General features: G+C 46.9%; 1 protein-coding gene and 1 pseudogene across 2 annotated transcripts in view; one reads left to right on the top strand and one right to left on the bottom strand.

The window, feature by feature from the left end:
* Positions 1 to 25,068, top strand: part of LOC144598112 (protein FAM163A-like) — a 146,974-nt gene extending 121,906 nt beyond the window's left edge. For both annotated transcript variants that reach the window (XM_078408001.1, XM_078408000.1), the window contains exons 3-5: positions 6,035 to 6,149; positions 19,393 to 19,507; positions 24,691 to 25,068. In XM_078408001.1, the coding sequence (XP_078264127.1) occupies positions 19,415 to 19,507; positions 24,691 to 25,068 (471 nt within the window). In that variant the 5' untranslated portion in view covers positions 6,035 to 6,149; positions 19,393 to 19,414. The remainder of the gene's footprint in view (positions 1 to 6,034; positions 6,150 to 19,392; positions 19,508 to 24,690) is intronic.
* On the bottom strand, positions 2,415 to 2,674 carry LOC144597976 (U6 snRNA-associated Sm-like protein LSm6 pseudogene; annotated as a pseudogene).
* Positions 25,069 to 25,316: the final 248 nt, after the last annotated feature.

The following is a 25,316-nucleotide window of genomic DNA, read 5'->3' on the forward strand; positions in this document are numbered from 1 at the left end:
TTCAATGTACCAGTAAGTCACAGCCCAGCGTGCTGTCATATCAGTCCGACACGAAATATCACCTATCCATGTTCTCCGGAGAAGCTGCCTGCCCCGCTGAGTTACTCCAGTGCTTTGTGTCCTTTCCCATCATGTGATCTGCCCCAGCGACATACCTGCAAACTAGTCCACTGGTGGGATATCTTTCCCCCCCTCCCCCCCCCCCACCTCCAACACCACCACCACCACCCCACTCTTTGCAGCTCCAGAGTCTCTCCATTTTTTGTCGTGATTCCCATTTATCAAAGCCAGCGGCATTTCATCAAGGAGTCAAATGGGATCAAAGGGAGCGAGGGAGATGTTGCAGAAATTCATTTGCAAGTAAAAAGACACTCTAATATTAGTCTCACATTGAGAAGGTTGCTCTGTTCATTGGCTATTTTTAACCTATGATGAGCAGCAATTTGCATGACATATCTATTGTCGCCATGAAATCTGCAGATCCCGAGTAAAGTGATATTGCACAGGACAAAAAAGGAAGGAAAACTGACTTGCAGATGTCTATTTTATATTCGTCATTTGCATTCAAGTACAAAGAATGCTTAAAGGGGATACAATCATTTTTTATTTCAATTGGATTGGTTCAAGCACCAGAACCAAATGGGTAGCACGGTGGAGCAGCGGTAGAGTTGCTGCCTTACAGCGCCAGAGACCCTGGTTCGATCCTGACTACGGTGAATGTCTGTACGGAGTTGGTACATTCTCCCCGTGACCTGCATGAGTTTACCATGGGAAGCTCCGATTTCCTCCCACACTCCATAGACCTACAGGCTCGAAGGATAATTGGCTTGGTATAAATGCAAATTGTCCCTTGGATAGCTAGGATAGTGTTAGTGTGCGGTAATCTCCGGCCGGCAAGCACTCAGTGGGCCGAAGGGCCTGTTCCCGCACTGTATCTCTAAACCAAACTAAACCTATTCTTCAAACCACAGAATGTTTTCCCATTGTGATTTTTCTCTCTTTTTGCTTCTGAAGTTCAACATTTGAGGGGCAGGCCACCAAGCTGAGTCTGCCAAGAAATCAGAGTGTTTGCCTCAAACAGTGACAGTCAACACTGTGAAGCAGCCAACCAAAATTAAATTAAAATGTGAATAAATAAACCGATGGAGCTAAAAAAAATACAGTGAATAAAATAGGGCGACACAGTGGTTCAGCGGTAGAACTGCTGCCTCGCAGCACCAGAGACTCAGGTTGGATCCTGCACTTCTTTGGGATATGGGAGAAAACCCAAGCACCTGGGGGGAAACCCACACAGTCACAGGGAGGACATGCAATCTTCATGTTGACAGCTGTGGAGGTCAGGATTGAACCCACACCTCTGGCACTGTAAAACAACAGCTCTGCTAGCTGCACCACTTTCTCATTCTGCAATAATAAAAGTGACTTTTAGTCTGAGTGGCACAGTGATGCAGCGGTTAGAGTGACTGCCTTACCGCGCCAGAGACTCAGGTTTGCTCCCGACTATGTGGAGTTTGAACATTCTCCCCGTGACCACGTGAATATTCTCTGGCTGCTCCAGTTTCCTCCCAAATTCCAATAGCGTGCATGTTTATAGGTTAATTGGCTTCTGTAAATTGCCCATAGTGTGGAGGATAGAACTAGTGTACGGATGGATGATCGTTGTGGACTCGGTGGGCCGAAGGACTAGTTTCATTCTTTATTTCTAAACTCTAAACTGAAATGGTCTTTGTTTGGCATGCTGTATTAGCCAGAACATCCTGTATTTTGGGCTAAATTGTTTTGTCCCGTATGGGACCACCCTTGTGCCATATTAGGCTGGGGGGGGGGCTGTAGGCCCCGACACTGTAGGCCCCGACACTGTAGGCCCCGACACTGTAGGCCCCGACACGGTAGGCCCCGACACTGTATGCCCCGACACTGTAGGCCCCGACACTGTAGGCCCCGACACTGTAGGCCCCGACACTGTAGGCCCCGACACTGTAGGCCCCGACACTGTAGGCCCCGACACTCTAGGATTCTGACCTTTTAGCTCCGGCCAGTTTTGGTCCCGAGGCCCAGGCTGGAAGGTTTTTTTTAAACGGTAATTTTTTTTTACATGTTCATCAAGTCCTTTATTCACAATGTTTTCAGCAGTTTTTTTATCTTCTATCCAAACATACATGTTCCTTTAATTGTATACAATACTTCCAAAATAGGCCAGTACCAGTCAGAATAAGACATCACGTTTGACACATACATCACAGCCATTATCTGGTAAACCAAACTAAGATATGGATTAAATCATTCTTTATTGAGAAACCACCAGTTATATAGTGCAGAAAAGTAAATTTTCAAAAGAGTTAAAGAAAAGTTTTGTTACATTAAAATAATTATGCCGTTCAAATCAAAAATCAATCTTCAGTCTACAACATCATCTAAAATCTTCTCTTCTGTGTGCTGATGTACAACACGTTGTTGCCTCGAATAAATGCATCTCCATATTTGTTCTTAAGCTGACCTTTTACATATGCTTCTGTCTGTTCCAGTGTTATGTTCATATATCCATCCAAACAAGCTAAAACACCTCGGTAATCCACACCCGAGTTCAGTTTAACCACCACTGGCCTCCCTACGATTTGTTTTAGAAAATCACTGGGCGTTTGCTTTCGCAGGCTCATTTTGCGTCTCTCAGCCTATGCACGGTCCACTGATGGCTTGATTCGAACGCGGCCCGGACAATTCCAAACCCCCTGCACCCGGAATCCGGAGGTTGCGTAGCAACCCGCCTCCCGGCCAGGGCGGCCACCAATGATGGAGCGGGAGCACGTGGCCACTGGCTGGGTGAGGTCACATGGGGCGCGGGGCAGCGACGTCACCTTGTCCCGTATTTGGGAGTGAGGAAGTTGGCAACCCTGATCTGGACCTACTTACTGCCTACTGCACAGAAGGAGGCCATTCAGCCCATTGGATCCATGCTGGCACTCAGCAGAGATGGTAATAGCTTTTGCAGAATAAAGGAGCAAGTGGAAGGCCCAAAGATCCGATGACGTGTGCAGTAGTTTGTAGTTTGTGTGCATTCTCCACTGCCTCTTAACTATGTAATGAACAGGGATACTCTAAGACAGGGAGCAGAGTTCGACTGAAAGCATTTAAGGTCAGGTTACAATGTTACTGCTTAGCATCAACCACACTGCGGTAACCAAAGGAGACCAGAGTGGATATTGTGATAAGTTAGAGTTATTGTGGTCACGTTAGAAGGAGGCTTGTTTTAATATCAGCGCTATTAAAAAGAAAGAAAAAGACATAATATTGATTATGCTATTATAGCTGATAAATCAAAACAAAGGTGCCACTTCAAACAAAGCAGCCTTCCACTTCTTGTATTGAATGGGACACTCAGAAATTGGTTCGTAAACTCCCAATTATCCACCACATCTCGAGCATCTCGTGAAAAGAGCACAGCCATGCTGACTGTGCCAGAAGAATATTGAGGGAATGCAACATGGCTCTTGTCAGTGTGAGAATCACAGCACTGGTTCAAGGTAAATTTCACTCGGTCTCTAAAATCACCACAAAATTGTATGTAAGTTAAGTGTACTTTTGACATTCAATGAAATTGTTTCATTTATTTAATATTTCACTGTGGTATATGACTGGAGTACAAAATAAATGCACAAATAACTTTTAATTAATCTTAGGTTTTCCTATTCTTCCTATACAAACCATATTATTTATCTTCCCAATAAAGAAACGTTTTTTTGGGGGGGAGGGGTTTGTTTCAGGATGCAGAGCTGTTGAGGCACAATTATGATAAATGCAGTAATATTTGAAAATAGCAGAAAATGACATGTGATTGAGGTCGTGTGATTCGTGTTGTGTGATCGAGGTCATGTGATTGAGTGGTGGGGTCATTGAATGGCATGTGTACAGACCCCCAGGGACTCCACGTCAAACCGAGTTGGCAGCCTAAGTGCCAAAGCAGCTAATTTCTCAATACTCAGCATATAACGTCGCCTTTAATAATTACTGCAAACGTCTGAACATGCAGTATTCAATATCTGAAAAGTAACAACTTTTCATTTGTTTAGCACTTATTGAAAACTCAAGCATTTGTTATCTCTGAAATGTTTTCACTGTTCAAGCATAGGTGTCACTGTTCCAACATAGGTTGACAGCTGTCCAGTGGAGTTTAGATCTGAAATCCATCGACGCTGCACCTGGACTTTATTCATGCTCTCTCGCTGTTCCGTGTTTAGTTCCATGTTTCCTTATGACAGAAGGCAGCCATATTGGCCCATATTAAATCCACACCCGATCACAGAACAATCCCGTTCCCCACCAATTCTCCCTGTAACCTATAATCGGAATTTACTGTACTTTACCTTGCACTAAATGTAATTCCCTTTATCCTCATATTGTATATTATACACTGTAGATAGACACTGGAGTAACTCAGCAGGTCAGGCAGCATCTCTGGAGAAAAGGAATAGGTGACGTTTTGGGTCGAGACCCTTCGTCAGACCTGAAACGTCACCTATTCCTTATTACCAGAGACCCACTGAGTTACGCCAGCATTTTGTATCTATCTTCAGGGTAAACCAGCAACTGCAGTTCCTTCCTGTACATCTATACACAGTGGACTGCTTGATTGTAATCCGCTGACTGGATTGCATGCAACAAAAAAGCTTTTCACTGTACCTTGGCCCAGGTGACAATAAACTAAAACTAAAGCATTGTTTCACCGGCGCAATGAGCTGCTGCTTCTAACGTCAGCCCACCACCCAACTACAGTATGACAATTAACAACACAAGAACACTGAAGGGGCAATTATCAGAACAATTTCACCTCATGGTGACCTCCTGTGGTCTAAGACTTAGTTTAACTGGGACGGGTGCTCGATCTACTCAAGCCAGACTTCACTTGCTGTGGGTATATCTGCTGCTGTCAATGTTCTGCTCTGCCTCATCTTGCTGAGCGAATACAAATAATTGCTGTCATGTCTCTAAAGACCAAATGTCAAGTAAGGCTACTTGCATCTTTGCAAACAGGAACTGGTCCTTTGTTTTGAGCGAGGTATTTCCATGATCTAGCTGTCTCACAGTTTGACAATAAATCGCATACTGAAGGCAATTCAAGCCTAAATGTTTCCTTTGGATGGTTTAGTTTACTTTAGTTTAGTTTAAGGAAACAGGCCCTTCGGCCCACTGAGTCCGTGCCGACCAGCAGTCCCCTTACACTAATACTACCCTACACAATAGACAATAGACAATAGGTGCAGGAGTAGGCCATTCGGCCCTTTGAGCCAGCACCACCATTCAATGTGATCATGGCTGGTCATTCTCAATCAGCATTCTCTCCGTACCCCCTGACCCCACTATCTTTAAGAGCTCTATCTAGCTCACTCTTGAAAGCATCCAGAGAATTGGCCTCCACTGCCTTCTGAGGCAGAGAATTCTACAGATTTACAACTCTCTGACTGAAAATGTTTTTCCTCATCTCCGTTCTAAATGGCCTACCCCTTATTCTTAAGCTGTGGCCTCTGGTTCTGGACTCCCCCAACATTGGGAACATGTTTCCTGCCTCTAATGTATCCAATCCCTTAATAATCATATGTTTCAATAAGATCCCTTCTCATCCTTCTAAATTCCAGCGTATACAAGCCCAGTCGCTCCAGTCTTTCAACATACGACAGTCCTGCCATTCCAGGAATTAACCTAGTGAACCTATGCTGCACGCCCTCAATAACAAGAATATCCTTCCACACTAGGGACAATTTACAATATACAGAAGCCAAATTAACCTACAAACCTGTGTGGGAGGAAATCGGAGCATCTGGTGAAAACCCACATGGTCACGGGGAGAAGATACAAACTCTGTACTGACAGCACCCACAGTTAGGTTTGAACCCAGGTCTCCAGCGCTGTCAGGCAGCAACTTTACCGCTGCGCCACCTCGTTGCACTCATGCCGCAGATGTGCATAAGACACGCATCTTCTACGCGCAGGTCACATTGAAGGATGTCCTCCAACTGATCCTAAACCCTTTATCTTTCAGGGACTGGAAGAGAGGGAGAAAGAGAAAGAGCAATAAGCAGTTCTTCTACATTCAAGATCGGCAACTCAAGACTCTGATGTAAAAAGAAACCAAGACACAATATCACTGTTCGAATGTGAGTGTTTTTACGTTGCTTTGGTTGTGAACTAATGATGGTTAAATACTGGTGTAGGGATTTTGGTGTCACAGACAAAGCAAGCAATATCAACCCATTCACTCCTGGGCAGGCATTAGCCCCAATTGTGTCCATCTCTGATTATCTCAGCCAAGCATTGATCCCTCCACTGCAATTCTTGCCTTCCTTTGCCGTGTGCTGCTGGTGTAGTTTGGGACACACGATGAAATGCCTCTGATTCCTCCCTGACAAACTAGTCATGTAAAGCAAGTGATTTTTGTTGTCATCTGGAGAGAAGCAGATGCCCAGTGGCCTCTCACAATGACAGCCTTTCGTACTATCCACGACACCACCACTGTGCATGCCATCTGCAAACTTACTAATCATTCCTCATACATTGCCTTCCAAGACAATATACAGGCACTATAAGCCCAGTCCAATTAAAAAGCAATCTTCTACAACCTCCCCCCGGACAGCCCGGTGATGTAGCAGTAGAGCTGCTGCCTGTCAGCTCCTTGGACCTGGGTTCAATCCTGACTACGGGTGCTGTCTGTACAGAGTTTGTATGTTCTCCCTGTGACCGCGTGGGTTTCCTCCAGGTGCTCCGGTTTCCTCCCACATCCCAAAGATGTGCTGCTCTGTAGATTAATTGGCCCTCTGTAAAATTGCCCCTTGTGCTTTTTTTCAAATTATACAAATACTTTATTCCAAAACAAAAACAAACATACAAAGTAGTGACGTGATCAAATCAAAAGCTGCCTATATTGGCAGTTTACAAACAAAACAGTCATCAAATTAAAATTCCACCAACTTTGTCAATAATACATTCGACCTCCCGCGGTGACCAGCTTTCACGGATGGCCTCCAGAGTCCCTGTGGACACCGCGTGTTCCCTCTCCAGGGACACACGAGCACAGACGTAAGCCCGGAAAAGGGGCAGGCAGCCTGTGCAGCCATTGACTACCTGCTGCCTGGACCCACAAATGGCCATCTTGGCCAGGCCCAGGAGCAGACCAACAGGGAGACCCCCTCCTCCCTCCTGACCCTCCCCCCTCTGTGCCGAGTGCCCAAACATCAGGAGCCTAGGACTAAAATGGAGCTAAAACCTGAGGAGCACCCCCTTCAGATAATCAAACAGGGGCTGCAACCTCTCACACTGTATGTACAAATGGAACACGGTATATTGTGACAGGCGGCTGGCGAGTCCGTGAACCGGCTCAAGTACCTGTTGCAGGCCATGGCTTTATGCAACACTCTCCACCCCTGGTCCCGGTGTAAAGGGGGAGGACCCCCTTATAGAGAGACCTCCACTGGGGACCGCTCCCGCCGCCCAGTGGTAACACGGACCGCCAGGGCGTGTGCGGATGGAAGGTGAGGGCGAGGAAGTGGAGAGTGTGCAGGAGCAGCCTGTACAATACGCACCTCTCCGCGTCACGGAGCGGCACGCTGGGCATCTGGGAAAGGCAGCTCATGTTGCGTGGGGGCCGGCTCTCGGGAAGGGACCCGGTCCTATGAGCAATTCCAACGGAGCAGGGGTAAGCTCGGTCGGGATCGCTCCACGCACACGCCTCTCCTCGACACCCACTGTGACAGGGTGAGGACCTGCCCCCTTCGCAGTTACAACCCCCCCTCCCCCTGAGGAGCAACGCGCTGACTGAAGGTGACCAGATTCCTGGTTTTCAGGAGATTGCGGTAAAAGCCAGGCACCTCCCGCCTAGCGCGTCGACTCATGCCCGCTACTAGGAGCCGTGTGCCCGCCTGAAGGCAGCGCCCCTGGCGGAAACATACATCGCCAGTGCGTGCCATCTGGGAGGGCACTCGGAGTACACGTACCTCCGCAGGGTCCTGAGACGGAGAGCCGCCACCTGAGTGCGGACGCAGACCAACGCCTGACCGCCCTCCTCCAACGGGAGACTCAGAACCCCAGCAGAGACCCAGTGGTTCCTCTCACCCCAGGAGAAGTTCACCAACCTCCTCTGTAACATGGTGATGAATAAAGAGGACGGGACCAGAGTGGCCAGCCGGTACCACAGCAGAGAGGCCACCAGCTGGTTTATAACCACAGCCCTGCCCCGGTAAGGGAGCACACCAAGGAGGCGTGACCAGCGCCCTAGGCGGGCGACGACTTTCGCCTCCAGCGCCTGCCAGTTCGCCGGCCAAGCCCCCTCAGTGGGACTCAGGTAGACCCCCAGATAGAGGAGGTGCGTGGTGCTCCACGCAAAAACTGCTATCTCCTCCGGCAGGGAGTCCACCTGCTACTGGCCCACCTGCCACTGACCCACCAAGAGCCCAGCACACTTCCCCCAGTTGATCCTGGCGGAGGATGCGGCTGAGAACACCCGCTGGCACTCACGCATCCTCCGCAGGTCAATGGGGTCGGTGAACATTAGAAGCACATCGTCGGCGTAGGCCGAGAGAACCACCGCCACTCCCGGCCCCGGCAAAGCCAGGCCTGCCAGCCTCCTCCAAAGGAGGCACAGGAATGTCTCCACACAGATGGAATATAGCTGGCCGGACGTGGGACATCCCTGAAGTACCCCCCTCCCAAAGTGAATGAGGGCCAACAAAGAGCCCTTGACCTTAACAAGTCACTCTGCAGCAGCGTATGGAAGCTGGCCCCGGGCCACGAAATGCGGTCCAAATCCAAATGCATGCAGAGTCCCGAGAAGGTAGTCGTGCTCCACCCGGTCAAACGCCTTCTCCTGGTCGAGGGAGGGAAAGGCGACTGACTGACCACCCCTCTGGCACAGATGGATCAGGTAACGGACCAGATGGATATTGTCCTGGATGGATCGGTCCGGGACTGTGTAGGACTGGTCAGGGTGGATCACGTGGGACAGCACGGGACCCAGGCGATTGGCCAATGCCCGTGCAAAGATTTTATAATCCATGCTGAGGAGAGAGACCGGGCGCCAGTTCTTCAAAAGGCGGAGATCGCCCTTCTTGGGCAGCAGGACGACGACTGCCCTGCGCTACGAGAAAGTGGGATAGTGTAGAACAAGAATGTGTAAATGATGATCAGCAAGGACTCGGTGGGCCAAAGGGCCTGTTTCCATGCTGTATCTCTAAACTAAACATGTAGTTTATAGCGATACAACATAGGTGGCGGATTAGACCAATCTGGGTTTGGAGGTTCATTTGCACATGGGTGTCACGGGTGCAGGGATTCTGTAGCATCAGTGGCTCTTTTCTTCTTTGCTTGCCCCTCTCTCGCTTCCTCATATGAGCGGCACTGCTTTTTATGTTGGTGTGCCATACCTGACAATTCAATCCTCATTTGTGTGTGTCAATGTTGAAACTCCTCAGGGATATTCTAACAGTCATTGAATCCTTTTTCTGTCCACGACATGATTGTTTGCCCTCAGTGAGCTCTCCATGAGGTAGCAGCTTTTGTATTCTATCATCAGCAAATCTCCTGATCCACCTTCACTTTAAGACTTTAAAGAAACAGCGCGGAAACAGATCCTTCAGCGCACCGAGTCCGCACCAACCAGCAATCACCGCGTACACGAACACGATCCTACACACGAGGGACAATTTACTATTTTTACCAAAGCCAATTAACCTACAAACCTGTACGTCTTTGGAGTGTGGGAGGAAACCAGAGCACCCGGAGAAAACCCACGCAGTCACAGGGAGAACATACAGACTCCATACAGACAGAACGAGTAGTCAGGATTGAACCTGGGTATCTAGAACTAAGGCAGCAACTCTACTGCTGTGGCGCTGTGGCCCCCTAATCTTTGACTCTTCCCACAATATTGAAATGCTGGGGAGGGGTGGGTGGCTATGGGGGTTGGTTGTTTGAGATGGAATCTGTGCAGATGAAATTTTTGCCTTGCCAGTTGATGTTATGTATTCACCGCAGACAGGCCATGTGGTTAAGGGACAGGTGGTACGCGGTGGACTAGATGCCTTTGAGTGCATTACACTGAGTTGGTGTATAATACACATTAGTGTCTGTCTTTCCATGCACATCGTTGAGCTGAGAGGACCAAGATCTTCTCAGGTACCTTGGTTAGGGAATGGAAGTGAGAACAGAAGTAAACTGGTACTGTTCCATGTACACTGGGATGTGCTCATATGAATTCTTAATGAAATGAAAGCCTTTGAAACAATGGAGATTGATTTTAAAATAGAGACACAAAGGGCTGCAGAGGCTGGAAACGTGAGCAAAAAAAAACTGCTGGAGGAACTCAGCAGGCCAGGCAGCATCTGTGGAGGCAAATGGAAGGACAATATTTTGGATCGGGACCCTTTATCAGCCTAAAGGAGTGACGAGAACCGAAATGCCATCTGTCCATCTCCCTCCATAGGGAGAACTTGCCCACTGACTTCTTCCAGCAGTTTGTTTGATTTTAAAATAAGCACCTTGTTTTTAACTGCAGTGTCTGTGTGTTAAATACAGGGTGAACAATATTACTAGACAATCTGAAGTGATCTTTCAAAAATAAACAATTAGTTACACTTGCATGAGTCACTGCTTCTCAAGTTGAGAGGATCAATGAACTGTAACACATAAATCGCAGTAAAATATTCATGTAAGCCTCAATACACAGTAGTGTCTGCCTTACAGGCATTATTAAAGGCAGGATGTGAATAAGAAGCAGAAAGACTTGTATTTGTATAGCACCTTCCATGACTCCAGGAGGTCCAATGTACTTCACAGCCAGCTGATTGCTGCTGCAACATAGGCAATTCAACGTACATTTTGGTGGCACAAGTCACAAGAGAGTGCAGATGCTGGAATCTGGAGCAAAAGAAAAACAAACTGCTGGAGGTGCTCAGTGGATCGAGCAGCATCTGTGGTGGCAAAGGCATGGCTGATATTTCAGGTTGAGACATCAGAGCACAATTTGTTGTGCATGGCAAGGCATGGATAGGTGGCCGTGCTGAGGACGGGCCGCGGAAAGGCGGTTGCGTCGATCCTGACCTGTCTGTGCAGTTTGCACGTTCTCTCTGTGACCACGTGGGCTTCCTCCGGGTGCTCCGGTTTCCTCCCACATTTCAAAGTCGTTCAAGTTTGTTGGCTGATTGGCTCCTGTAAATTGCGCTGAGTGTGGAGGGTGAGAAAGTGGGTTAACATAGAACTAGTGTACGGGTGATTGATTGTCGGCATTGACGGTGGTCGACAGGCCTGGTTCCACACTGTATCTCTAAACTAATGAATCTAGAGCTGCCATAGAGCTTTCTACACTTTCCATCTCGATCATAGACAACAGTGGCAAGGAGCCAGTGACCCGGGTCCGAACCTGACCTCAGGTGTCCTCTATATGGAGTCAGCATGTTCTACCTGTAACTGTGTGGGTTTCCTCCGGGTCCTCCACTTTAACCCCACATGTCAAAGATGTGTGGGTTAATAGATGAGTTGGCCACTGTAAACTGCCTCAAGTTTGTAGGTGTGTGGGGGAAATTGAGGGCAGTTGGTGGGAATGCGGTAGGAATAACATCGGATTAGTGTAGGATTTGTGTAAGTGGGAGCTGGCAGTCAGTGCAAACTCGATGGGCCTGTTACGTGCTCTAACGCTCTCTCACTCTATTTATTAATACGATTTGACTGAACTTCAAATACTAAGGATATGTCATGTATGGGTCTCTGTGGGTTACCTTGGAAGTCATTTTAAATTAAAGACCACTTTGCAACGTAAGACTGAACAAACCAGTTGACGGATCGTTTATCTTGTTTGCTGCTACCCTGCCTTCTCTTGACAAATTGAGGAAGTAGGACACCAAGGTCAGGAAAGAGTTAAGAGGAAGACCAAGTTGAACAGAGGATTGTGATGAGCATGGCCTGAGTTTACATTTTAAAAGTCCTTGCATTTATTGGGGGGGGGGGGGGGGGAGTGGAAACTGGGATCAGCAGCTTGAGATCCTGTGCAAAGTATTTGTATTTCGACAGAGCAAAAAGAGTGTATGACATGGCACACTTACAACTTTGGAGGAGTGCAGCATAATGAATATCGATGGCATCGAGAAAGCCAGCAGAGGAGATGAGACAGAAACTGTGTAGTAGATGACAACATCTCTTATATACTGCGCAGTAGAATGTCAGATCCTCCCCACAGGCAGAAATGGTAATTAAACCATAGATGGACAAGGATTTTTAGATGAGTGAAGTTTCACTGAGGAAAACAGCAGAGAGAATTGCACTTTGAGAGGGTGCCTTTGTCAGTGGATGACACCTTGGTTTGAGGACAGAGGAGATTGCGAATCTAAGAACATTAAGAAATGCAAGAGGTGGTGTATGGGACTGCCATGACAGTTGCTTACTTTAGAGATAGAGCATGGAAACAGACCCTTCGGCCTACCAGGTCCACGCCGACCATTGATCACCTGCTTACACTATTTATCCACTAGGGACAATTTACAGTGGGTCAATTAACCTACAAACCCACATGCCTTTAGGATGTGCGAGGAACCCAGAGCATCCGGAGGACACCCATGTAGTCGCAGGGCCACACAGACAGCACCCGAGGTCAGGATCGAACCAGGGTCTCTAGCGCTGTGAGGCAGCAGCAGCAGTACAGCTACGGCACTACGCTGCCCATAAAGCAACAGTTTTCTGGAGAATGTGAAATACAGAGTTTTCATGGAAAGAATGTATGACATGGCACACTTACAATTTAAGTGTTTGCAGCGGGATGCAAACCGAGAGCATAGAGGGCGGCACGGTGGCGCAGCAGTAGAGTTTCTGCCTGACAGAGGCAGAGACCTGGGTTTGGTCCTGACTACGGGTGATGTCTGTACGGAGTTTGTACATTCTCCCTATGACCACTTGGGCTTTCCCCGGGTGATCCAGTTTCCTCTTGCACTCCAAAGCCATACAGATTTGTAGCTTAATTGGCTTTGGTAAAAATTGTAAATTGTCCCTAGTGTGTAGGATAGTGTTAGTGCGGGAGGATTGCTGGTTGGCACGTACTCGGTGGGCCAAAGGGCCTGTTTCCACACTGTAGCTCTAAACTAAACTAAAGTGAATCTTCGGAACCTCTATGCATTTAAACTAAACTAAAGTAAACTAAAAGTATAAGAGAGCGTTAGAATCGTGCAGGTTCCAAGCATAGGTAAATCTGCCGGTGATTCACCGAGACAGAGAGAGAATTCAAAAGACTTTTATCTTTCAGAAAAATGACAATGTTCAATGAGGGTAGAAAGTCTGAACGAAGGATCAGAGAGGGATGAGAAAACACAGCTTGAAATTTATTCCAATGAATTAGTATCGTGTAAGATCCAGGCAGAGGTAAATTAGACTGTGATGTTTCACACTGCGAAAGACAGCAGAAAAACAGACACCTTTGGGACAAGCTGTCGTAGTGGAGGTGACCAGTGAGGCATGAAACCTTCCATGTCAACTAGGAGAACATCCATTACTCCACAGGAAGCGAGCGAAGGACCAGAAGGCTGAAAACTATTCGTTGAAGGTAGCAAAGGATTATCACTGAGTCACAGCTCACACGTGTCGGCCAGTTTACAGGCTGATTTGATGCAAGATATTACATAGAAAACATAGAAAGCAGGTGCCATTCGGCCCTTTGAGCCAGCACCGCCATTCAATATGATCATGGCTGATCATCGAAAATCAGTATGCCGTTCCAGCTTTTTCCCCATATCCCTTGATTCCCTTAGCCATTTACAGAGGCGAATTAACCTACAAATCCGAGGAAACCACAGCAGCCAGTGGAATCCCACGCAGTCAAAGAGAGAAAGCACCAAACGATATTCACATTATTCCCTTTTATGTGTATCTGTACACTGTGGACGGCTCGATTGTAATGATGTAATCTCCCTTTCCGCTGACTGGAACAAAAGCTTTTCACGCAACAAAAACTTTTCACTGAACACGTGACAATAAACTAAACTCAGGTTGCAAACCCCATACAGACAGCACCCGTAGTCAGGATCAAACCCAGGCCTCTGCCGCTGTAAGGCAGAAACTCTACCACTGTGCCACTGAGCCCGTGAAAGATGGTGCTGGGATTTTATAAATAACTAGCTGAAATATTGTGAACTCTGGGCGGTCGCTTGAGGGGATATTTAATTGCCACAGAACAAGTGTGTAAGAGGTTTCCTAGGAACAAGGGAGGAGGAGTGGGTGGAGGATAAGTCTGTTGTCATCAAACAGGATGGTGTGAGATGACCTTGTAGAGGCTGTCAAGATAATGAGGGTTTTGACAGAGAGGGTAAAGTCTATCCTCTGGTGAGAGATTTAATCACCAGAGATTTAAGATCATTGACCAAAAATCCAGAGAAAAGGTGAAATATGTTTGCTCTGAGAGTTTTGGGGACAACAAACCAGAAAAGAAGTTGGAGGATGGAATCCATTAATAACTTTAAAAGGAATTTAAGCGAAAGACGATGAGAAGTTATTTAAATCAGAATCTTTTATCAGTGTCAATTGATGCCCAAAGTCCAGTAAAAGCAGGAACAAGGAACTGTTCAGTAAGTCAGGTAACATCTCTGAAGAACATGGATAGGTGACATTTCGGACTGAGACCCTTCTTCAGAATGAAAGCAGGTCTTTTGAGTGCACTATTATTCCTGTATTGTTGATATATAATTTCAGTTGATGTTGCATTGCTGCAGAACTGAACTAGTTTTGTTTGCATCTTGAATTTCTATTTTGCAACCCAAAATGTTAAATTTCTGATGACCTTGTATTTTTAATCAAGAGAGATCGTTCCCAGTTTCCGGCTGCTGATGACATTGGGAGAATGCTGTCATACAACCAAGGCATAGGTGTAGCCTGACTCCCAACTGATGCCCATACTGCCACCGTCAGATCTTCCCCGGTACTGCAAGCAACATAGTCTACAAAAGGAGATACAAGAAACTGCAGATCCTGGTTTACAAAAAAAGACACAAAGTGCTGGAGTAACTCAATAGGTCAGGCAGCGTCACTGGAGAACGGAAAGGTGACGTTTCGGTTAAGGACCCTTCTTCAGCCTGTCAGTGGTGAAGAAGGGTCCTGACCCAAAACTTCACCTATCCATGTCTCCAGAGTTGTTGCCTGACCTGCCCGCTGAGTTACTCCAGTACATTGTGTCCTTTTATCTAAAAAGGACACAAAGTCCTTTTAAATAATCTATATAAAAGCACATCAGCATCCAGAAACTCACCTGCCACATTACAAACTTTGAGAATCAGCATTTTCTATTCCAAAATTACTGCAATGTAAAATCATAGAAATATAACATTTGCTACAACACTGAAGGAAGCCATTCAGCCCATCATTGTCTGTGCTGGTCCAGAAGCAACTACCTGGCACGAATCTCCTTTTTGCACTGGGCCCCTAGCCCTGCAGGTTACAGATCTTCAAGTTCTCATGTGAGTGCTGATTGAATGTGAAGATGTTTCTCCCTCCACCTGGCAGGTCCCGTCCTCAGCAGATCCCTGTCCTCAGGCAAATAGATTCTCTCACAATCACTACCTCAACTCCTCATCATTGTTAGACCTTTGCTGGGCAGGGTATGGATCATGTGCGGGCAGATTAGATTAATTTAGCTTGGTACATTGTGGACCAAAGGGCCTGTTCCCGTGCTGTACTTTTCTATGTTCTATTTTCTATTTCCATTGTCTGCCCTCAGCTTTCCTCTATTCCTCACATCCCCAGTTCATCCAATCTCTCCTTATTACTGCAATGCTCCAATCCCGGCAAAGTGCTTGTCAGTGTCTGCTACCCCCTCCCCGGTTCATTTGCATCTTTCCTGTAAAGTGGTGACCAGCAGTGTATGCATCAGCTCACTGGGAAAAAGGAATAAATGTTTCAATCTGGAGGAGGTAGTTGAGCCAGGTACTATCATATTTAAGAACCATTTAGACAGGTGCATGGATAGGATAGGTTTAGAGGGATTTGAGCCAAACACAGCCAGGTGGGATTAATATAGATGGGGCATGTTGGTTCACATGGGAAAGTTGGGCCAAAGGGCTTCTTTCAATGTTTGCTGTATGACCTTTTGACCTAAAAGATGGCGGTTGTAGGTTAATTGACCTCTGTAAATTGCCCTTAATGTGTAGGAGATGGATGTGCAAGTGGGATAACATAGAACTAGTGGTCGGCATGGACTCGGTGGGCTGAAGGGCCGATTTTCATGCTGTATCTCTAACCTAAACTAGACTAATTAGTTTCAATGTCATTGGTTGAGCGATACCGATGATAACTCCTTTACACTATTACATGGAAAATCTAGAAATATTTGTAACAAAAACAGTGGATAAAAAGTATTATAACAACTTCACAGAAGAGGTGTCCAAAGCCAGAGGCCATAGTTTTAGATAAGAGGTTTGGAAGAGATCAGTGAAGGAAAAATTTTCACACAGAGGGTGTTTGGAGTCTGACCAACTTAGGCGATTTATGGAGGCAGAGACTCCCACAACATTTGTCACTTCAATTGTCAAGGCACATAAGGACCCATGCCACATGCTGGTAAATGGGATTAGTATGGATGCGTACTTAAAGGCTGGCATGGGCTTGGTGGACCAGATGGCTTGTTACTATGCTGATTAACTCGTTGATGCATTGCCGCTGAAGGCATGGGTTAGGTCTACCGCTGCCTGACTCTAAAGCTTGTTAGTATTCTAACAAGTCAGTCACAATCCAGAGCAGAGCTTTGCAGCAAATGGCACACAGCTTCAATTCCACTTGGACCTTGGAAGCTCAGTGCGCGAGGAAGCCTAATGAGGAACCAGAGCAATTCATGGCAGTGCCGGAAACAGCGACACTGCTTTTTTTTCCCCACCTATTTTGGATTCCATTTTCCAAATGGAACCCTTCATCGTGGTCTCCACTCGGTGATCAGAAGTGGGCAGTAGAAGGGTCAAATCTCTGCTGGTCATCTTCCTCTCCACCTTTCACACGTCCCCACAAGTGGTCTCGCGCTGTGAGTCAACGGCAGCAAAGGAATGAATTTGTGCAAGAGTCAGCTGTACTTCCAGTGTTTAAACATTTACCTCCAACCATCAAACACTGGCTTGATGGAGGCTTGACGGAAAGACTGGTCTTCCCTGCTCAAATGATTGTCTGGCTCACAAGTCAGCATGAACCACGTTTCCTACCAGTTGCTTGTTAATGCCCTGCCATTCAGTCATGAAAACAGTTATGTAGTAGAAACTCAATTTTCTTTTCCAGGATTAAAATATTATTTTGCATTAATCTTTTTTAAAAATTAATCGGGAGCAGAAGGCCATTCAACCCCTGAAACTACTACACATTTCAATAGGATCGTGGCTGATGTGATTGGAACTTCCACATCTCCGAAATCTTTCACCCCCTCATTTATCAAGAGGTTTCTCCCTCGGCCCTAGAAATGCTCAGTCTCTATTTCCACCATCCTTTGAGGAAGAGAGTTGCAACAACTCACAAACCTCATTTTTATCTTATGTGTGTGACCCCGGATTTGAAAACAGTGACCCCCCCCCCCCCCCACCCCCACGTGTTTAATTTTTCCTACAATGCAGCAGCCAGAGAGTTGTAAATCTTTGGAATTCTCTGCCTCAGAAGGCAGTGGAGGTCAATTCACTGGATGTATTCAAGAGAGAGTTAGATATAGCTCTTAGGGCTAACGGAATCAAGAGATATGGGGGGAAAGCAGGAACAGGGTATGATTCTGGATGATCAGCCTTGATCATATTCAATGGCGGTGCCGGCTCGAAGGGTTGAATGACCTACTCCTGCACCTATTTTCTATGGTTTCTATGTTTCTTCTGCCCATCCACCTGGTCGTGCCTCCCTCAGGGTCCAGGGATTAGATTGACCACCAGTGGACGCAAGCTGCCCTTGCATCCCTGAGGATGCACTGGAAGACTTAATTCCTCATATATTGTTCTTCTCGGAGCATTGCGAGAGAGCTTGGATCATATTACCTCAGGAGTGACCAATGTTGGCCATCCCCAGAACACCCTAGTCATCCCATCTCTAGGACTAGGATACCCAATAGATAAGACCCTTACTTACCCTTCATTCTCTTAGCACCCATCCATCCCCATTCCCCACACTGCACCCCATCCCTAGGCCCGAATATACTGAACTCCCTGTACTCTCCCAGCAAACTTTTCCCAGAAGCCCCAGGATCCACGATTCCTCGAAGGTTCAGGATACGTGCATCACTGCTACCCCAAATCTCAGGGCAATGCCAAGCACTACACCTACACCTGCCCCATCTCTAGGAACAAGGTCCATGGCCCCTATTCGCCTGTCCTTAACTCAAAGAGCAAGACTCCTGGTTTCTCTCTCCCACCTTTCCACACTGTAGCCACCAGGACAAGGTCTCCCTCCCTCTGTACTCACGCCAACCTTCGCATAATCCTACAACCTGCGAGCACTTACACCCCAGTAAATCCCAGGCAGTATTCTGGCTGCACACCAAATTCACACTCCACGTTACGCAAACGAAAGTGTGTTGAAGTACAAACCTCCTGAATTTCCCAACAGCTGTACTGAGGGATCTGACCCTCGAAATATCTTTGATTGGTCCTTACTGCACTTTATCCTGCACTAAACGTTAATCACGTTCTTCCCTTTATCATGTATCAGTACACTGTGGATGGCTCGATTGTAATCATGCATTATCTTTCCGCTGACTGGTTAGCACGCAACAAAAGCTTTTTACTGTGCCTCAGTACACGTGACAATAAACTAAACTCAAACTCAAAAACATCAAGCCCGTTTATTTCATTGGAGAGGAATAGAGGCAAAGGAGAAAGGTAATTACAAGGTCATTTACACTTTTCTATTTATTTGGGCTTGCTTTAATGTTTTTCATTGTTTACAGGTATTTTTTAACAACTTAATTATTTTATATTTGATCACCTTTTTAGTCATTTTAATTTACTGGTTTTCAACAGTGTTTCAGCGTCTCTGAAGGTCAAAGGCATTGAGAAATATTCAAAATGCTGGACAGTCGGCAAAGGTCGAGGGAATGGATGAGCCGGCTGTCAAATCCCTTCAGCCATTTTGTGGGCCATACTTGGTCAGGCACAAAAGGGCTGGACCCCTTTAGCTTGTCACCACCTTCTCAAGGGCATTTAAGGATAGGTAATAAATGCTGACCTTCCCATCCATGTCTTGTTGCTACCTCATCTAAGGCCTGGCACTACACAACACCTCACCATTTGAGATGGAAGCCTTACATCGAAACAGATCTAGATTGAGAGATAGATACAAGGTGCTGGAGTAATTTCTGTCTCTCTTTGGTATAAACCAGCACCTTATTGCATTACCAATTATCATCTCCTCTCTTTGCTTTTCCAGGGTTTGATGGAGAACTGGTCGGATGACAGCTGGAACTGTTGTTATCACTGGTGGAATACTAGCAACAGTGATACTGCTTTGTATCATAGGTGTGCTCTGTTACTGTAGACTCCAGGTGAGTTAGCATGTGTCACTAATAGAGGGATGGGTTTGCAGAATAAGCAATGCATATGACTTGCTACACCTACAGTTTCTGAATTATGGGTTTCTGCTTTATAACACAATCCTTCCTGGTTGCTGGAAAGAACGATGTTTGTGTTTGGAGTGGAATGGGACGATGGTACAGCAGCTGGTGGATCTGCTAGCTGGTCACAGCTCCAGTGACCCTACTTCTATTCTGCCTTCCAGTGCTGTCTGTTGTGGAGTTTTCACCTTCCCCCTAGGTAGCTGATTTATTCCCACATCCTAAAGACGTGCCAGCTGTTGGAATAATTGGCCGCTGTAAATTGCCCTGAGTGTGTAGGTAAGTGACAGAATCTGGAGGGGAGTTCAAGTCATAGAGCTATACAGCATGGAAATGAGCCCTCGGGTCCAACACATCCATGTCGACCAAGATCCCCCACTTCTAAGTTAGCCTCATTTACCCACAGTTGGCCCATATCCCTCGAAACCTTTCCCATCCATGTAGAGGTCCACCACTAATTTTCTGGCAACGTGATCCGGCACTTCCTTTAATCCGGACAAAATTCCGAGACCGCCCGGAAATCCCCCGTGGAAGTACCTCCGAAAATGTGGTGCCCAAGCCAGATGGTTCTATCTCATCGGGACTTCCGTGGTCGATCAGCAGGCTGAATTTGCCCCTTGCGCCCAGGGCTCTGGAACTCCAGCCCGGTCAGAGCCTGCAGATGTGTTCCCATAGCCGACTTCCAAGGCCAACTTTGGTGGGCCGGTACCTCAGCCCCTCAGCGGCCGAGGCGGACTGTTCCGGTACCTTCGGACCCCTCTCAGAGGCCGTGACCTCTGTTGGTCCAGCAAAACGGATAATCCACAAAGGCTCTGGAATCAAGAGTGCCAGAAAATCAGTGGTGGACCTGTACAGCCAAACGTCGTTTCAATGTAGTTATAGTACCTGTCTCAACGACTTTCTCTGGCAGCTCGTTCCATATTCGAGCTGGAACGAATATTCCATGCTCTGAGTGAAAAAGTTGCCCCTCAGGTTCCTGTTAAATCTTACCCCTCTCACCTTAAAACTATGTCCACTGTTTCTTGATGCTCCAATCCTGGATAAAATACTCTGTGCATTGACCCTCGATATTCCCCTCATGTAGGGAGGATAGGTCACAGGGAAAATTATCAGTGGAGAAATTACTGAGATTGATCTGTGGCCAGCATAAGATTCCATGAGCCAAATAGCAACCAACTATGCCTTACAGAAATATGGGGAAAAAGAGAAAATATTGACTGCATGAGTTATCCAATTCTTGCTGTAATTTTGTATATGTAGCACATTTCAGAGCCTCAAGATGTGTCAAAATGCATCACAGCGATGGAGAGCAGTCAGTGTTTTAACGCAGAAGATAATTAGGCAGCCATTCTGCATCCAGGTATCTCCCACAAACACCAACAAGGCAGGTCACATGGAATGTAATGATAATGGCTAAGGGATTGTTTCTGTTTAGGCTTCCTATCTTTTCTTCAAAATACCGCAGAGAGCTCCTTCATTGTATCCATTCAGGATGGGAGCTGGACATCGGTTTAATGTCTAGACCAGAGGACATTGGCATCAGCCTCACAACACTCCTACAAGGCAAGGCTAGTGGTCACCTAGACTGGGTGTAGAAACTCAAAGGAGCAAACCCACAACATGCAATGCAGAGGCGCAAGAACTGCTGCGGTTTGGCGTGCCGCAGGGACCTGCAGTCATTATGAGTGTGGGAGACAACTGTAGGACCTCTGACACATTTACTGCCGTCAGGACATTGGCTTTGGTCTCAGTTGTCACCTCTATGTCGAACATTGCTTGGAGTAGCCCAGGAGACCTGCACTGGATTTGCAGTCTCTATAGGTAACAGCATTGGACCTAGGAAGTCCTAGGTTTGCTGGATTTTAGATATCTGGGTCCTAATTGAAGGAATAAAAGCAGAGACTACTTTTTAAATGGGGAGAGGATTTAGAAATCGGAGGTGCAAATGGATTTGGGATTGCTAGGCAGATTTCCATAAAAGTTAATTTGCAGTAGGTAAAATAACTGCAGATGCTGGTTTAAATCAAAATGCTGGAGTAACTCAGCTGGTCAGGCAGCATCTCTGGAGAGAAGGAATGTCAATAGTCAATAGTCAATAGTCGTTTATTTGTTACATACACATAAATGTGTAGTAAAATGAAAAATGAAAAATTACCCGCAGTTGAACAATAAGACCAATAAGATTAATCAATAAAAATGCAATAACACATACAATCACAACTAACACCAAACAAAAAGAAACATCCATCACAGTGAGTCTCCTCCAGTCCTTCCTCACTGTGATGCAAGGCCAAAATGTCTTTTTCTCTTCCCTGCCGTCTTGTCCCGCGGTCGGGCTGTTGGAGTTGCCACGTTGAGGCGGTCGGGGCTCCCGATATTGAAGCCCCCGCTGGGCGGTGGAAGGTCAACGGCCTATTTCAGGCCGCGCCGGACGGTGAAAGGACGTTTCGGCTCGAGAAGTCTGAAGTCTGAAGTAGGGTCTCGACCTGAAACGTCACCCATTCCTTCTCTCCAAAGTTAATTTGCAGGTTGAGTCAGTGGTAAGAAATGCAAATGCAATGTTAGTATTCTTCTTAAGGGACTAGAAAATAAAAGCATGGATGTAATTTTGAGGTGATATAAGATGCTGGTGAGACCACATTGGAATATCATGAGCATCTTTGGGCCCCATATTCGAGGAAGCATGTGCTGCCATTGAAGAGGGTTCCAGAAGAGGTTTACAAGAATGATCGTGGGGATGATTGGGTTAAAATATGAGGAGCATGTGAAGGCTCTAGGCCTGTACTCACTGGAGTTTAGAAGAATGAGAGGGATCACATTGAAACCTACTGAATAATGAATGGCCTGGATAGAGTAGACGTGGAAAGGATGTTTCCAGTAATGGGACAGTGTAGAACCAAAGGGAACAACAAAAGGGAATAAAAGGACATAGCTTTAGAGTGGGGATGAGAAAGAATTACTTTTGCCAGAAGGTGAATCTGTGGAATTCATTACCACAGACGTCTGTGGAAGCAAGACATTGGGTATTATTAAAGCGGAGATTGATATGTTCTTGATTATTAAGGGTGTCAAAGGTTACGGGGAGAAGGTAAGAGAATGGGGTTGAGAGGGAAAAATAGGTCTGCCATGATCGAGTGGCGGAGCAGACTCAATAAGCCGAATGGAGCCAAATTTTGTTCCTATGTCTAATGGTCTGAAGGTATTTTGTAGCTTCTGATTCCAGACAGCACCATTTATAATGTCCAAAGGAATGACTTAGGGAGATGACTTCGGGGTGGCACGATGGCATGGGGGGCAACACGGTGGCACAGCGGTAGAGTCGACCTGGGTTCGATCCTGACTACGGGTGCTGTCTGTATGGGGTTTGTACGTTCTCCCCGTGACTGCGTGGGTATCCCCAGGTGCTGCGCTTTCACCCCAGACTCCAAAGATGTGCAGGTTTTTAGGTTAATTGGCTTTGGTACAGGTTATAAATTGTCCCTAGTGTGTAGGGCAGTGCTCGTTTACGGGGTTTGCTGGTCGACATGGACTCGGCGGGCTGAAAGGCTTGTTTCCATGCTGTATCTTTAAACTAAACTCAACTAAACTAATATCACAGCAGGTGACCAAGAGGTTGGGCTGGGAGAGATAGACACTAGAGAGTTATAAGGAGCTTCTTAGCAAAGAGATCAAGACATAGGCAGCAAACTCCAGGGCAGGGCAATGCACACATGTGGTGAGCAGTGAAGCTTCAGGAGTATCCTTGGAGGACAGCAGAAAACTTGAAGAATTGCAGAACCTCAGAGAGAAAAAGAGAGGAGCGAGAGGATGAATGAGAATGAACATAGAACAGTACAGCACAGGAACAGGACACTCGGCCCACAGTGTCTGTGGTGAACATGATGACAAGACCATTTCTTACTGCGTGCATGTAATCCATATCCTTCCATTCACTGCATATCCATGTGCCTATCTCAAACCCTCTTAAATGCCACTATCATATCTGCCTCTACCGCCACTCATGGCAGCGTGTTGCAGGCACTCACCACCCTTGGTGTAAAAAACCTGCTCCTCACATCTCCTTTAAACTTTGCCCCTCTGGCCTTAAAGCTATGCCCTCTAGTATTTGATTTTTCCATCCTGGGAAAAAGAGTCTGTCTGTCTACCCTATCTACACCTCCCATAACTGGATATATTTTTACTGGGTCTGCCTGCAACCTCTGGTGTTCCAGAGAAAATAATCCATGTCTGTCCAACCTCTCCCTGTATCTAATACCCCCCAATCCAGGCATCATACTGGTAAACCTCCTCTGCACCCCTTCCAATGCCTCCACGTCTTTCCTATATGAGGATGGCAGAACTGCACGCAATACTCCAAATGAAGGGATAGCCGACCTGACAATCAATGTGACTCAGCAAATGCGAAGGTTAGAGTCATAGAATCATACAGCGTGGAAACAGGCCCTTCAGCCCCACTTGCCCACACCGGCCAACAGGTCCCATCTGCACTAGTCCCTCCTGCCTGCGTTTGGCCCATATCCCTCTAAATCTTTCCTATCCATGTACCCATCCATACGTTTCTTAAACGTTGCAATACTACATACCTCAATTACCTCCTCCGGCAGCTCGTTCCATACACTCACCACCCTCTGTGTGAAAGGGTGACACCTTGCCGAAGAAAGCTGACTGCCATGTGCTGCAGAGTCTGGGATGAGTTTGGACATAGAAACATAGGAAATAGGTGCAGGAGGAGGCCATTCGGCCCTTCGAGCCAGCACCGCCACTCATTGTGATCATGGCTGATCATCCACAATCAGTAACCTGTGCCCAACCGCTCCCCATATCCCTTGATTCGACAAGCTCCCAGAGCTCTATCTATTTTTACTTGTGGTGCAAGGCAAAGAATTAGCTGGGAGATGATCAGAGGGCTGCGTGATTCCAGTTTCTGAGTCCTGTCTCCTTCCTGTTTCTTTTTTTTGTTTTCTCCACCAGTATTATTGTTGCAAGTCTGGGATGAGTTTATTTGGGATGCAAGGCAAAGAATTAGTCGGGAGATAATCAGAGAGCTGTTTGGTTCCAGTTTCTGAATCCTATCTTCAGCCTGTTTCTTTTCTTGTGTGTGTTTTCTCCGCCAGTATTATTGTTGCAAGAGTGAATCGGACGATGAGGAGGAAGACTCAGATTTCTCCCCTCACCCACACTTGGCTTGCGACACCTGCAACGCGCACTTTGTGGACGGGTTTCTCACTCAGCTGCCTGTGGCGGTGGAGCCCAGACAAGCAGTGGCGAGGGCCTCGTGTCCCGACTGCTCCCCCCGCCGCTCCCCCTTTTACATACAGACCACCGAGGAGATGCGCAACGGAGGCGATCGGGTCGCCTACACTTCTGCCGCCCGCTACAACGAGGCGGGCCCGTCCTTCAAGATGGCGTCGCTCCAAGGTTACCCGGTGAGCCGCCAGAACACGGTGCAGAAGACGCCGGCCTGTGTCAGGGCTATAAGTACTGAGGTGTGAACTAGGGGTGGGGGAGAGGGTGGCAGGAGGATAAGGAGGAGGAGGAGGAGTAGGAGGAGGAGGAGGAGGAGGAGGAGGAGGAGGAGGAGGAGGAGGAGGAGGAGGAGGAGGAGGAGGCAACATCCTTCCATTGCTGGGAAAGCGAAAACAATACCCTGCAAAACAAAATGTCTTTGGACAAGAGGTTCCAATTAAGGAAATGTACCTTTCCCAAATGGTCAGTGAATTGAGGAGAGCCTCTGTCCAGT

Source organism: Rhinoraja longicauda, chromosome 11 (genome assembly GCF_053455715.1).
Source record: "Rhinoraja longicauda isolate Sanriku21f chromosome 11, sRhiLon1.1, whole genome shotgun sequence".
Lineage (NCBI taxonomy): Eukaryota > Metazoa > Chordata > Chondrichthyes > Rajiformes > Arhynchobatidae > Rhinoraja > Rhinoraja longicauda.